The sequence below is a fragment of the Osmia bicornis genome, chromosome 2 (assembly GCF_907164935.1).
Source record: "Osmia bicornis bicornis chromosome 2, iOsmBic2.1, whole genome shotgun sequence".
Taxonomy (NCBI): domain Eukaryota; kingdom Metazoa; phylum Arthropoda; class Insecta; order Hymenoptera; family Megachilidae; genus Osmia; species Osmia bicornis.
In genome coordinates this window covers 12392719-12407740 of record NC_060217.1, presented here as the reverse complement: position 1 = coordinate 12407740, position 15022 = coordinate 12392719, and the positions used below count along the sequence as shown (strand labels likewise).

Sequence of the window (15022 nt, the reverse complement as noted above, 5' to 3'; positions counted from 1 at the left end):
ATTACTAATTTTATTGTAAATTTATTTTCCAATTTACCAAATACGTTTATAATACAATATTTTATTTATATATTGCTCTTATATAAAACACAATGTACTTTATATAATTCTAATAAATTGTAGACATGTTAACGAATAAAATTTAAAAATATTTTAAAAAATGTGGGAACAGCTGTATGTTTATGAAGCACGTGGATATATGTATTGTGTCAATCTCATCGCTGGACGATGTTACGCGAACCGTAATTAAGTAGCGTATGTCAATAAAATTGTTAAATAAATTGTTAAAGAATGCCGAAACGTCCGTGTCCGTTTGAGGATGATTTATTGCCTCAAATGAAAGTACACGTAGGTCAAAAACAAGTTGACAACGGCGTGAACCATGAAGAACGAATGAAAATTGTTTATGGTATGAAGGTTATGACACAAGGAAATTAATGCTTTCATTCTAATTTCTCTTGTTTCCAATTCTTGTAGGAAAAACTCTAAATTTATTAAAAGAAGGTGTCAAAACATTATCACAGAGGCTCAACAATTCCACAGAGATAGATTCCATTGATCTACTATCACCACAAGTACTTTCCTCTTGCAAATCCAAACATGAACATAATTCTAAGCAAATGGTATTAAATAGTAAATTACAATTATTAGGAGCAGATAAAGCCATACAGGTAAGTGTTTTGCCTGGTTTCTATTATAAAACTTTATTTTTACATGAACACTTTATAATGTTATAACATTTTTTTAAATGTTTCTCTCAAGGATATTCAACCAAAATATGATCTTTGTGAATGCAGCAAAGTAATAAATCCAACTACATGTAACAAATGTTCTTATTGTGATCAACTATTATGTAATTCTTGTCTGTTAGAATGTATTAGTTGTTCAGAGTTGTTTTGTCAGAATTGTTCTTTACCTGTGTAAGTTGTTCTTTTTCTCTCACTTTATATTTGAAAGACAAGAATATGATTTTTCTTTATGTATTTTTAGGTATGATCATGAAGAAAAAAGCAAGTGCCTTAATTGTTATAGATGAAACCAACAGTGTTTTATATTATTTTTTATAATCCATATTTATGTTTTTTACTAATATCAATTATATGAAATACCAATTACATGATTTTGTATGAAATGGCAAATTTTTCTTACCCTTCCTACAAAAGATCCTTTTATTTTAAAGGTGTCGAATTCGAATATTTTTTATTTTTATACTGAGATAAATAACTAAGTAAATTTTATGAATACAGTAAAACCTCTATAAGTCGTCATTTTCCTTTCCTCGTCATTTTAATAGGATGAAAATGTTAGGGAAAATAAATGAATATCGTTCATAAAAAAAATTCACGAAGTGACAAAGCGTTACCACAATTTCAGTGATACAGAAAAATCACAACCGTTCGAATCAGTGATTCAAAATAGGTAGTAATATATTTTTTAAAAGTTTCTAAACGAATGACGAGATAACAGAGGCCTGCTAGCGAGAAACGTATCTATATAGCATCCGTATTACACGTGGGTTATTATTTGAAATTCAGTATGTCAAAAAGTAAGTTGTTTTTTAATAGAAAAATTCTTTGTTTATATAGACAGTATAATACAAAGTAGTAACTAATTAATCTTACAAATCTTTCGTTTGATTTCAGATAACAATACAACGAAAAGAGAAAAGGAATCAAAAATATCAGCACATACCAATGAAGAAAAGAATGTCAAAATGACATTAGAAGAAAAGAAAAAGGTAAGATATTAATATTATTTATAAATTCTATTATTGACCACAAACATTGGGATTGAATATAAATCATATACTTCCAGAGTATTAAGAAAAAAGGAGGATATAATGTATTACAACATCCTAAAAAGAAAAATGGGAAACAACTAATTAAACAAAAAAATACATCTCAGAAAACTACTAAAAAGTTAAATGTCTCAAATATGCTCATAAAATGTAACAAAGAATTGTATGATTATCAAATTCAGCAACTGGATCTGATCCTCAAACAGTCTCTAAATTGCCCAACATTAACACAGGATGAATTAAAAATGTTATTTGTGAAATACAAGTCAGATGGACATTATAGAGCTAATACAACTTTGCCACCATTTACAAATTTCTCAGACAACACATGTGATGTGATTAATGAAAACCAGTATTATAATCAAATGCAATATGTACCTACTCATAATATTGACAAAATACATCCTAAAAACATTACAAATACAATTATAAACCCATACTGCAATACTGATAATGAAATTCAACCTCTGAAAGAAAATGTAAGTGTGTGTGAAAATACACAATCAAATTTAAAATGTCATCTACCACAAAGTATTGAGATTCCTGAAACAAGTAATATGGATAGCTTAACTGAGAATAAGTGTCTTTCTGTTGATTGCAATCCTTTAAACAATAGCAACTGTGAGCATATGTTTACAAACCATGATATACAAATGTATCAAAATAACATTAATGTATTGAATGATATTCAGAATTTTAACCAATTTAAATCAGATTTGAATATTGTCAGTACCGAAAATGTAACAAAAGAACATCTTAATTATAAATACACAAACAAAAATTTACTTTATAATATATTTGATTCAAATTTACAATACGGAAATTTAAACAATAGTGAGATTTCACAGCAAAATGATATATACAGTATATTACAATATAATGACTTGCAGTTGAATTCAGATTTTTGCAATGATATTTGATTAAATAAATGGAACACGGATGAAAACAATAACCTACTCTACAAAAATGCAAATAACCTACTCTAAATAAATGTAATGTAAATAAATAAATGTCGTTGATTAAAAATTACATCGAAAATGAGGGTAATATTTATTTGCCCATTCATACAAATACATATCCTTTTACGAATGGTAAAAAGGACTTGATACACGATTTTAATGAAAATATCAATACTCAACAGGATTTTAATCCTTATTTCGCAAATTCAGATACATCAGATGATCTAACAGAATCAAATACACTTGCTTTGTCTTGTCCTAATATTGTTAAACAGTTATCTTCTTAAAGTTTTATAAGGATATAAAAAAACTACTGAATTAACTAAAATAAAATATACATATGTACACATATAAATTATTAACTACATATTAATATAGTTAATATACATTCGTAAATTAAATACATTGTACACAATGGGCACAAGTATATACAAAAATGTAATACCTTTCTCAGGTAGTCCAAAAATATTTTAAATACAAAAGAAATGTAATATTTTAATATATGCTGTATTCTATACAATCTTTTCCTATTTATAAATATCTCAATCTACATTTTAATGAAAAAATATATTTTACGAACATTTATAATTATATAAACTAATTTGACACAGTCTATTCGGCAATGTATACTGTATGTAAGAGTTTTAGTTAGTTAAGCTGTGAATATTTATTACGTATTTATAACAAACAACATATGTTTGATTTTTAAAGATTGAAAATATAGTTAAGTTATTTATGCATAACTAAACCAAAGTATGGTCCCAAGAAACATTTTATCTATCACTCGTTGTAATACTTATTATTTATATATAGTACTGTATTGTCATTTTTTAATAGAATACTCATTATTGTTATAATATGAAATGGTTTAAATATAAAACATAAAATAAAAGAAAATTATTAGTTTCATTTTAGTTAATAAAAGGAGGTAAATATTATAATACTATTAATAAACCTTAAAAAAAGAAAAAGAAGAATTAAGATACGAATGTGCAAAACACTATTGTCATCCTTCATATTTTTCTTGATTAAAAATTTAACTCCTGATAAATGATCATGGTAAAAAATTTGTAAACGTTGATCTTATGTCAAGTCATTATATCATTAATAAAGAATGTACATGGATAAATTAAATATTAAAAAAAAAACATTCTTACGTGTCAACACGGCGTTATATTTGTATCGCTCTTTACGTTTTTTCGATAACCAGAGAAATCTGTTACCAAGTCAATTTCATCTATGTCTTCACCAAGAAGCCGACCTTCTAAATCGTCTTTAGATTTTCTGAATAATCTGTAATTGGATTTAATTATAAACAATAATTATTTAACTAGGTAACAGGGTATTAAAACATAAATAAATGCATTGGTACTTATATTACCTTACTTCAGGCTTAAAGATGATTTGTACACAATTTATGAGAGTATATATACATATGTATGTTACACATTCCTTACTTTTTAACAAATAATATACATATAATGTACAACAAGTTAGTCACAACATACTTTATATATTTTATTTTATAATTTATACTACCTGCTGTAAGCAGATTAATGCAAATATATTGCGAAATTAGCCCGAGAATAAAGATGCTGTAATCACACACCATTTCTGCCTTAACCAAAAGAAATTTTTTGATGCAGTGCCTTGTCAGATGTAGCCGCAATATTTTGAATCCTCAAAAAGCTAACACACATAGACATTTTATAGAAAATAAATCTCGCAGAAGCATGCAAAAGAATATGCAAATCACAAACTGAAAGAATAAGCAAATTCCTCGGATTAGGTAAATTATTTAGCAAATAACATATCAATTTAAAAAATATGATTATTTGTATACAATTTTTGTACAATATAATACATTATTACAGAATAAAATAAAGCCGGTATATATCGTTAATTAACAATGACCAATTCTACTTATTGTTAAATTATTGTTTACATTTGGTATAGTATTTATAATTCACGATGAAGATTTAAGGATACTTTTATATCAATTATTTTCGTAAATTATTTAAAATTATTAAACAATCATAAATTATACAACGATTATATTTTCTCTTATAAACGTTCTTTTTATTCAGTCTTATATTGTTTTAACCGTATTTAATTAAAACGTAGTTTTATTTATTTAAAAACACTATGACATTTCACAAAAGTGAATGATATACGGAGTGTAGTAATTACAAATTTTATACACTAAAATAGTTTGTTATAAAATCATTTTTAAATTCACAGCCTGTTTTTACTTGTAATGAAAAAATACTATATATTACAATTAAGTTAGTAAGTTTATTATGATGTTCATTTAATGTTCTGTTAGTATGACACAATATTGATAAAATAATTGATAAATAGCAAGCGCACAAGATCAAACCTAACACCTTGATATTAGTATGTTAAAATCAAAAAGGTAAGAACGCTTTCCAATATTAAAATCACGTTACTGTAATTCCATCAAGCAGTAGGATTATTATAGTTACGCATGAATTTTGTAAGCATAGGTGTCTGATCATACCTGGACAACGTCGACGTTGATCTGTGCATAATCGGCATTACCGAATCGTCTAAACCACGGTGAAGAGATATCGTGTCCAGATCTATCATTCTTGCTGTCGAATGAGCGCGCATCGCTGCTAAATATTCTGGGGTCTCCAAAGTAGCCTTTGTTGGTTTACGATAACTACAAAATATCGTAATTCACGTTCCTTGTTCTTCCTGTTTGTCCGCAGTGACGCGTTCGCAAGAATTGTTCATCATTTGATACTTACAATTTGAGTAACAAGGAACTTCCAACCACCGATACAGAACTTAGTGCCATCGCCGCAGATGACATCCAGGGTTGTAAAAAGAATCCAAAAGAACTAAAAATTCCAGCAGCAATAGGAATACCCAACAGATTATAAATACTAGCAAATAAAAAGTTCAATCTGATTCGACGAACTGTTTTCCTCGACAAATCCAGGCACGCAATGACATCTAAAAGATCATTCTAAAAGCAATTGTTATTATTATACGTTTATTATTTGGTGCGATGTATTCTCTAATTACTTGGAAATATTTTTAGCTTACTCGCATAAGAACTACATCGGCAGCTTCCACAGCAACATCCGTACCAGAAGATATCGCAATACCAACATCTGCTTGAGCAAGAGCGGGGCTATCATTTACGCCATCTCCTACCATCGCGACTCTGTAGCCTTGATCTTGTAGGCGCTGAATTTTTGCAACTTTATGCGAAGGTAACACTTCGGCAAATACTCTAGTAATACCAACCTACGCAATTAATAAATATCACATAAAGTAACAACAAATTTTATATAATAAATAAATTGAACAGAAAAAGGTGTAGTTTACTTGTCTAGCAATAGAAGCGGCAGTCTTTCTATTATCTCCTGTTAAGAGGATAACTTCTAAACCCATCTTCTTCAAAGTATAAATTGCCAGATGAGCCTCTGGCTTGACCGTGTCTGCAACGCTGATCATTGCCACTAATACATTGTTTACTGCTGCTAAAACTGCAGTATGACCTAAATCTTCTTCACTCGTCATCTTCGACTCTACCTCTGAAGGTATATTCACCGCATTTCGTCGCATCCATTCCCTGTTACCGATACAAATTTCGTACACATCGTCAGAATGAATTTGATCACCATGGGAATCTGGATTCAACAATAATTCCAAATCTATGTTCTGTCTTTCTTGACTTGAACTGGCAATCGATATAATGTCGATAGACACGTCGTTTAAGGTGAACGTTCCGGAAGATGATCTTTTCACTTGATTCACATAGTTGATAATCTTTTCCGACTTTAAAGCGGTGCTCAGAGGCGTTGAAATGTGAGATACCTTACACTTGAGTCCACAGCCAGCGACTACTTGAATGTTTGTACATTGTCCGGTTGCTTCAGAACCAATTGTTTCTCTTACGAACTTGACAATTGCTTCGAGAAAATAAAGATCATTAAAATATACTCTTCGCATAGAAATGTTTGGAAACTTACCTGATGCAATTGGATGCTCGCTGTTCGTTTCAGCCGTACAAACGATAACTAAAAATTTCGCTAATGAACAAATCTTTTCACTCGCGAAGAGACTAATTTTTGTTACCATCGGCACACCGTGCGTGATGGTACCGGTTTTATCGAATACGATACATTTAACTTTATGCGCGTTCTCCAAGGGTTCAGCACCCTTTATTAAAATACCATTCAGCGCCCCGACACCGGTACCGACCATCACAGCTGTTGGCGTGGCTAATCCTAAAGCGCACGGACAAGCGATCGCTAACACGGAAAGTGCGCTTCGAAAAGCGTACTGAAATATTATCTCTTCCCTGTTCATACCGTGTGTATTGATTTGATCATTGTGCGAAATCGGTAACTTGTTTATATTTATATATCCCACTATGATCCAGATAAATAATGTCACTATAGACACAGCTATGACAAGAGGGATGAAATAACCGGCTATTTTATCAGCTAAATGTTGTATAGGTGCTTTGTTCGTTTGTGCCTCTTCCACTAATCGCACTATTTGTGCTAACGTCGTATGTTCTCCTGTGTGTGTGGCTGTAATTAATAACGGGCCATTCTGATTTATCGAACCACCAATCACAACTGACCCTTTCTTTTTCGGCACTGGCATACTTTCTCCGGTTATCAAGCTCTCGTCGCAGGTAGACTGTCCTGAGAGAACTCTACCGTCAACGGGAACTTTGGCACCTGGTACTACCTTCAACACGTCACCTCGTTGCACCAAATCTATGCTGATTAAACGTTCAGATAATATTTCATTGTTAGGACCTAGAGTAACTAACACAGCATCCGTTGCCTTTAACGACAACAACTTTGACAGAGCCTCCGATGTTTTGCCCTGAAAAATAAAAGTGCTGTTTTATGATTTCATCGATCATTTTAACAAATCAGCGAAGAGTTAAAGAAAGCTTCGAACCTTTGCAACGTGCTCCAACCATCTTCCTAAACTAATAAATACTAACAACATAGGAGGAGTATCAAAAAATGTTTGAGGACTAACGCGTTCCTGCATTATCATAGCTGCTGTAAGTACGGCAACCGAATACAAATAAGATATCGTAGTGGTCATTGAAATTAAAACATCCATGTTGGTTGTGCCATGTTTCAAAGCCTTGTACGCTTGAACGTAAAAATGCCAGCCACCAAAAAACTGTAAATATTACTTGTTCAAATAAGTGATCAGATCTTTAATATTCATATGGAAAAGTATCTGCAATTACCTGCACCGGCGTAGAAAATATAAAAAGAATTAAGTTTTCCCAAGAAAGACCAGGTACTATACAGCACATATCTTCGTGCGACTTCTCGCCAACAGACATAACTACCATAAAATAAGTCATAGCTAGCATACATGGTATGCCAAAGATTAAAGACACTAAAAATGCTGCTCGCCATTTATTTATCTCTTCCCTGAAAGAATAATAGAATAAACAGTTACCAATTTATGTATGAAGTATCCTCCTGGTCATCGAACATCAATTTTTGTACTTACTTTTGATCCAAATAGTCCCTATTTTCCTTATCTTTATTACTAAACAGTGTCGCGGTAAAACCCAATTTGTTAATACATTCGATAATGTCCCTAACGCCAATTTTCTCTACGTCGTACTTAAATTTACCACGCTGAGTTGCCAGAGCAACAGCAGCTGTGAGAACACCTGGTAATTTCTTCACCGTTGATTCTATTTTGTTCACGCAAGACGCGCATGTCATACCCATAATCTAAGAAATCAGTATTAAAGATTACAGATTGCATCAGATTCATCTGACCTGATAAAAATTTATAATTCATTAACGGGCTTACTTTCAATTCGATCTCCCCCTCTCCAGTCCCCGGTTCCTCGATCAAGGTGGTTGGGAAGCCCAATTCGGATATACTGGCAGCAATATCAATCGCCCTTATTTTACTTGGATCAAACGTGACTTCCGCTTTGCCTGCCATCAATGCTACTAAGATACTGTGTACGCCATACAATTTTTTACAGTGTTTCTCTATGGCAGCGACACAGGAAGCGCAAGTCATGCCCTTTTAAATATAAATCAATAGATAAGATCAAGGTAATAATTATTATTACTGTAACTATGTAAAAAATATTTACCGTTACATGTAAGAAGCATTTAGTTAAATGACTCTGAGCTTTCAGGTCACCTCCGCCATTTATCTGAAGCGAGATATCACCATTTTCTACATTATTATTTTTCAATGGCACCTCCGTGGTGGCCTCGAGACTCTTGCCATTAATTTCTTTAACGAAAGCAGTAAAACCCATCTCCTCAATATATTTTGCTATCTGTTCAGCCGTAACATCGTTGTTACTGTAGGAAACTTTAGCTTCTTTGTTTTCCAAGCTGACATTCACCTCTTTTATCCCAGATTTTTCCGACAGAACACCTGCGAATGAAGGATATGATTATTTTCAACCGAGAACATTTAAGAAGATGGAAACCTTGTCACTTACAAGGATACCATACCTGTGATGCTTTTGACACAAGACATACAAGTCATTCCATCAACGTGTATGCTACAGGAACTAACGCTGGGCTGCAAGGGACTATTCTCATCGCCACCCAAAGAAGCCGTGAATCCCATATCTTCAATGGCTTCAACCAATTGATTGGCCGTAATTTCCTCTGTTTTATACTCGATGTAAGCAGCCTTTTCTTCCAGGACGACCTTGATTTTTCCAACCCCTGGACGACCTCCGATGGTTCCTTCTATGTTCTTCACGCAGCTCTGACATCTCATACCTTCGATATTAATCTTCACCGGGGCGGTATTCGAAGAATCCTTGATCTCTTGCGTTCGGAGAACGTAAGGAGCGGTGTTCTCGCAATCTGCATCCTCCTCGCCATCCCTGAATAACAACGCGTCATACATTAAGAATTTAATTTTGCAACCCTTTTTTTAAATATTTTTATTATTAAAGACTCGATCTTCCATAAGTGGACGAGTGGTTTCCGGGATGCATTGACCGTCATCCAACCACCCCGGAAGTCGGGGGTGGTTTTTAATTTTTAATTATTTATATCTCGAGGATGGATCCTTGGGGTAGCAAAATGGTAAAAGATTTTTTCATTTGTTTCAGCATAAAGTATTGAAGTTTCGTGTTGTACAATATTGTAGTTGAAATCTTTCTAATTAACCCAATTACGTCGGTTCTTCCTTGAGCGAAACATTTAATCGCTGTTAACGAATGGCATAATTGTGAGTTATCGAGACGGATTTAAAAGCAGCGATAGGAGAACCGCAAAGCTTTACTTATTTTCTGTTTCGCCTTATCTCAAGAGGAACTAAATTTCTCGTTTTATGTAACTCGAGTTAACGATCGTTAACTGCGCTTACCAAACGATCGAAATGACTAGAATTTTTCTTATTAATAATTATTGAAAAACAATCGTTCGGAAGATTTAGAAATCTCACTGTTCAGGATAGTAACAAAGATCGCTGGATGTAATCTTACCAGAGCACATTTATCACCCCGTGTTCTTTCTCGATCAAAGGCTGTTTATCATCGTCCATCGTTAATTACGAGAAACTTTCTAATTAGAAACAGTAATAGTGTGTTTCATAGGATTGATCACACGCAGTATTGCACAATGAATCGTAACGATTACTGTATCGGTTCGATGGATTTTATTCCTCATGCAACGATCAATTATTTCTAACGTTCATAGACGCTGATAAGCGTTGTCGCGTTTAACCCTTTGCACTCTGATTGCCAACCTGGTTGCTCTCAACTTTGCAAATTTTCTACTTGAAACTATGATTATATAACAATCTCTTAATTCTACTTAGAATATATCAATAAAATTTGATCTTTTAACATTGAAATTTCCCTGTATAAGGTGTTGAGAAGAAAAATGCATCGATATTCTTTGATTTCTTCGGATACTTTGCTCGAAAAGGTTTCAATATTGAAACTATTCTGAGTAGTGGTTCGGTTTAATCGATTTGCAAAGGATCACTGGACGCTCACTCGAATCGCCGAGAGTATAAATTTTCGGAAGGATCGTCAGTGTTCTCTGCTCGAGAATGTGGATTCTCCAATACGCGTGGAAATTTCAATTACGTTTCTCGTAACAGGGAAAAAATTGCTCGCGATGAGTGGGGCGATCGTATACGAAACACACGATCACGACTCGAATTGATATCACCGAACGTACGACTGATAACTGGCGTAATCGTGGCGTGGTACGCAGGCCAGCTTGATTCCGGGTTTTTGCTCACGGCACTCATACGTCCACTTGCACACGACCTTTTAGTTTTCATCGACCACCGATCTCAACGCGATCGAGTTCTCTGCATTATCGTAATCGATGGACACCCGAAACTATCTTGTTTACATACTCAAGTATACAGTTCGAGTTTTCTATTGGACATTGAAGATTCTTAACTCGTACGTTTCGATCCAGTACGTGGATTAAAAGAGAAGAGAGTAGAAAGGAAAACGGTCGTCACACTTTCTGATTACGATACTTTCCTCGATTTCGACCGCTGCAAAATCAACAGAAAATAAAATTAAAAAAAAGACGAGTACTAATAATGTAAAGTAGCTTTTATCTTTAATTTTTCTCTGCTGAAGTTCTTACACAATTTTCGGAAATTTTAATTACTTGCAACTTCTAAGTGCATTGACCGATCTCCTTGAAATTTTCCGCATACAAATAACATACTTAAATTTACAAATGTGATATTTTAAATTTTTATTACAGGCTCATAAAAAAGTTGAAAAACTACCCTTCGCTATTTTTTCTCACGATTCCAACAAATTGTAATTTTTTAAAACAGCAGAAGCAGATATCTTAGTAAATTAATTTGTATAGCTTCTCGAGAAACCTCAGGTCATTTGGTCCAATTTTAAAGGAGGTATTCTGTTTCAAATTTGGCATACACAAAAAATATACTAACCCTATGAGTTTCGCATTCTCATCCCTGGAGGAGGCTTCCTGATAAACATTAGGTTTACGCCGCGCAGATATCGGTCGGTGCACGAAAGGGAGGGTAAACTTCATTCTGAATCGATTCATTGTTCAATTCGCAGGTTGCATGATTTTCGACACTGATTTCTTTCGTCGCACAATAGCCGGAATTTGTAAAGAGTTATGACCGGACGGAACTACCTTCCGTTATCGAGACATAAACGTACCGATAATTAGTTCGCTTTGTCGACTCTTTTATACAATGCAGCCGAAGAAAACAAGCAACGGTGTTTATTTTGCTGTTCATTATCTGTTCAAACGTCCAAGTAATGTAGAAGCGACAACTGTATGTACACGAGCTCTAAACGATGTTCTCTTCAACATTGTCATTTCAAATATTTACTTTCTAGATCCGAAATAAAATTCTATATATTGTACGCAGGGCCGGCCCTGGGGCCCCTATAAAAATTGCACAAGAAGAGTGCAATTTACTTAATTAGTTATACAAGATTTAATGTTAATTTTATAAATTTTATTTGAGGTACTTTCTTTTGTCATTATCACATATGGAATCTGCGAGTTGGTGCCTATCAGTCTGGCCCAATTCTTAATCATGAACATATACTAATAATTGCTGTACTGGTGCGAATTTTAATAAATAATAAATAAATAAATAAATTTTTCGGAGTTCGTCTCAGACCCCCGAAATCTCAGGGCCGACCCTGATTATACGATATAACTGATAATTATTCTTAGTTCTTTGACGAGGTGTAGTCTTTGTCAATGAGATATTCGTTACATCAAGAAGACAGTACTTATCATGCTTCACGTTTTATCTGTTTCCATTCGAAATCTGAAATGCACCTCGCGGACACATTTTGATTTATCTCGAAATACGTGTACTTTCCATAATCTTTTTATCTCGTAACCGGTCACTATCGGAAATAAACAATATTATAATTAAATTGCAAGTAACTAAGAACCTGTTGAATCTGCATAAAGATATGACGCGAATCCTCTCTTTTTTTAACGCTAAACAAATTACAGAACTGCGGCCAACCGCAAATCTTAATCTCGTTTCCTTGTCTGTCCTATGTAAAATCACTTTCCTTTCAAACGAATTCGTATGAAAAATTCTGACGAATGAACTGATGGAAGAAAATCGAAAGAGCAAAATTAGAAAAAATTAATTAAGAACGTAGCACTTTGGATATGCGATTAGAATGGCACGGAAACGCGTGCCTCAATGGAACTAGATACATGTAGCTGAGAACATTTCAGATCAGCGTGAGCAAAAGAGAAAGGCGTGTTCCAGTTTATATCGACAGAATTTTTGGACTGTACCATTTCTTCGTGTCCCCAGCCGCGTCGAATTAGAAATGATTTATCAATTTTTCCTTATTCATAGCCTTGCAGGAAGAAATAGACTTCGAACAAAGGAAGAAATAAACGAATGGTCATTTGACCGACGCACGACCCCGTCACATTCGCTTTGTAAGGAATTATCAACAAAGGAACGATAAAAGAGAGGATTGACTCACCGTTCAATTCTATTAGAATACGTAACTTGCTATCATTTGAAGACACCATATAATTTCACCGATAATATAAAGCTTGCTTAGAATAAAATAAAGCTTCTCCTTTTTACAGCTAATCCGAATAATAAATGTATTTAGATGATTTACGATGGCGATCGGTAATACAATTAACTTACCAGAAATTCTTAGAAGAAGCCAGGAATTTGTACTTATAGGTACTAAAAATTTTCGACATTTCAACGAGGTAGAATTGTACTTTCTACGTTCAACAATTTTGCACTGTACAAATAAAATATTTCACGCTAACGTTATTAACAACAATGATCGTTAAAAATTAAATTTACACTGCGAAGAAGAGGTAGAGCATTTGTTGCATGCCTTTAACAGATAGAGCGATCAATAGATGACGATCGAGTTTCGATAAACGATCTATCCTATGCTTTGATTAGAAACTATCACCATTGCGTGTCATCGTATTCGTCGAAACGTGATCGCTCAATAGCATTCTTCTATTCTTCTCTTTTTATCATCAGAGTAATTTGTAAAACAATTCTCTAGTAACTTATGCTTTCAATGTGATCAAATTACACTTGTATACTCTTTTTAAATATTACACATGAAAGCATTTACGCTTAATTTTGTTTTTTACAATGTTCTTAGGCTCAAGCACTCTTTTCTACTAGGTTTAAGTACATTGGAGCTGACAATAAGTAGTAAGTAACAGCAGCAAAAAAATATACTCAACCTTGGAAATATTTAAATAGTTAAATGGTAATAATGAGAGTGACAAATAGTAATTTGCACTCCAACATTTTCCATTTCCAGATAGCTACCAAATGTATGCCTTATTACTTTAAGGTAGATGAACAAATATGATTATTTATTACTTACTCTTTTTTTGTAGATGCCAATTCTACTTCTACCGATTTTCCTTGATCAGTTTGTCCTGTAAAAAAATGATCAAATATAATTTACTTCATTTAACATAAATATTCCTTACAGTAAAATCTTAATAAAATATTATACAAAGAACTGTAGATTACCTATGTCAATTTTCTCAGCTTGATGATTATCTTTTGTCAATTTCTTTCCGCTAACCACCTCCATCTCAGCTGTAATATATCAGAATACTAATTAAATCGCTGATACAATAAAATAAAAAATAAGAATATAGACAATGTTTGTTAATTCATCCATGAATCTGTCAAAGGATGAATTGAAATCTATGAGTGAATAAAGCAGAACTAGCGTGTAATTTTAAGCATTAAATGAGTATAATTTATAATACATAAAGAAACAAGTATATACCAGTGGATTGCACAATGGATCAGAACTGAATTGAATATTTTCATTAACGTAAAAGATGTAACTTGTATTTCGATCTATTCACTACTTTACGTATACTATGCACCACCGTAATGGAACACATCACTGGTAAAACTTTTTCGTTTACTATTCTTAACTATAAACATACACTCACTTTCAATTAGTCAATCAAAAAATATGCGTAAACATGTGGTTAGGTTAAAAAAAATTCTTCTGTTTCATACAGAACACCGCGGGCTGAATGTTCTTAAACGTCATTACAATGATAATGCATTTAAAGTACAATGATAATGTACTTTATTTAGGTAACTTTATCACGATTCAAATAACAGTTTGTAAGTGAATAAAAACTATGTAAATGCCAGTGCAAACAGCACAAAGACAATGGTTTTCTGTCCGAACTGTGGCACCAAAGTGGTGCTCCACCAAGCTACTACCTAC

The 15022-nt window shown here is 33.1% G+C and overlaps 3 protein-coding genes and 1 long non-coding RNA gene across 7 annotated transcripts; 3 read left to right on the top strand and 1 right to left on the bottom strand.

The window, feature by feature from the left end:
• The first annotated feature begins 73 nt into the window (after window positions 1-73).
• Window positions 74-1115, top strand: LOC114879243 (apoptosis regulatory protein Siva-like). The gene is made up of 4 exons (XM_029193997.2): window positions 74-409; window positions 478-671; window positions 763-920; window positions 991-1115. Exons 1-4 carry the CDS (start codon window positions 292-294, stop codon window positions 1034-1036), a joined length of 516 nt encoding a protein of 171 aa, XP_029049830.1. The 5' UTR covers window positions 74-291; the 3' UTR covers window positions 1037-1115.
• A 359-nt stretch (window positions 1116-1474) lies between these two features.
• On the top strand, window positions 1475-2784 carry LOC114879242 (probable serine/threonine-protein kinase clkA). The gene is given in 3 exon segments (XM_046289307.1): window positions 1475-1546; window positions 1644-1738; window positions 1816-2784. Coding segments are annotated over 3 exon segments (1074 nt in total). The 5' UTR covers window positions 1475-1536.
• A 40-nt stretch (window positions 2785-2824) lies between these two features.
• On the bottom strand, window positions 2825-14991 carry LOC114879246 (copper-transporting ATPase 1). 4 transcript variants are annotated; one of them, XM_029194002.2, is made up of 15 exons: window positions 14564-14991; window positions 14299-14367; window positions 14147-14201; window positions 9270-9652; window positions 8897-9189; window positions 8602-8823; window positions 8290-8519; window positions 8018-8207; window positions 7714-7947; window positions 6765-7635; window positions 6118-6704; window positions 5833-6036; window positions 5532-5752; window positions 5279-5443; window positions 2825-4050 (listed from the first exon to the last, which is right to left on the bottom strand). In XM_029194002.2, exons 2-15 carry the CDS (start codon window positions 14360-14362, stop codon window positions 3918-3920), a joined length of 3852 nt encoding a protein of 1283 aa, XP_029049835.2. In that variant the 5' UTR covers window positions 14363-14367; window positions 14564-14991; the 3' UTR covers window positions 2825-3917. The 4 variants fall into 4 exon arrangements, with proteins under 4 accessions (XP_029049835.2, XP_029049834.2, XP_029049837.2 ...); XM_029194001.2 differs by having other exon boundaries at window positions 14736-14991; XM_029194004.2 differs by lacking the exons at window positions 14147-14201; window positions 14299-14367; window positions 14564-14991 and adding an exon at window positions 13432-13948.
• LOC114879250 lies at window positions 11069-12395 on the top strand. Its single transcript, XR_003789884.2, has 2 exons — window positions 11069-11342; window positions 11840-12395. It is a non-coding gene; the product is annotated as an uncharacterized LOC114879250 (long non-coding RNA).
• Window positions 14992-15022: the final 31 nt, after the last annotated feature.

Coding starts and splice junctions, on each gene's coding strand:
- LOC114879243 (XM_029193997.2), top strand. CDS start 292: ATGCCGAAACGTCCGTGTCCGTTTGAGGATGATTTATTGCCTCAAATG. Junction 410..477: donor ACGAATGAAAATTGTTTATG/GTATGAAGGTTA, acceptor CAATTCTTGTAG/GAAAAACTCTAAATTTATTA. Junction 921..990: donor CAGAATTGTTCTTTACCTGT/GTAAGTTGTTCT, acceptor ATGTATTTTTAG/GTATGATCATGAAGAAAAAA.
- LOC114879246 (XM_029194002.2), bottom strand. CDS start 14,362: ATGGAGGTGGTTAGCGGAAAGAAATTGACAAAAGATAATCATCAAGCT. Junction 9,190..9,269: donor TTGTGTCAAAAGCATCACAG/GTATGGTATCCT, acceptor CTTCATTCGCAG/GTGTTCTGTCGGAAAAATCT. Junction 5,444..5,531: donor AGTTCCTTGTTACTCAAATT/GTAAGTATCAAA, acceptor GATATTTTGTAG/TTATCGTAAACCAACAAAGG.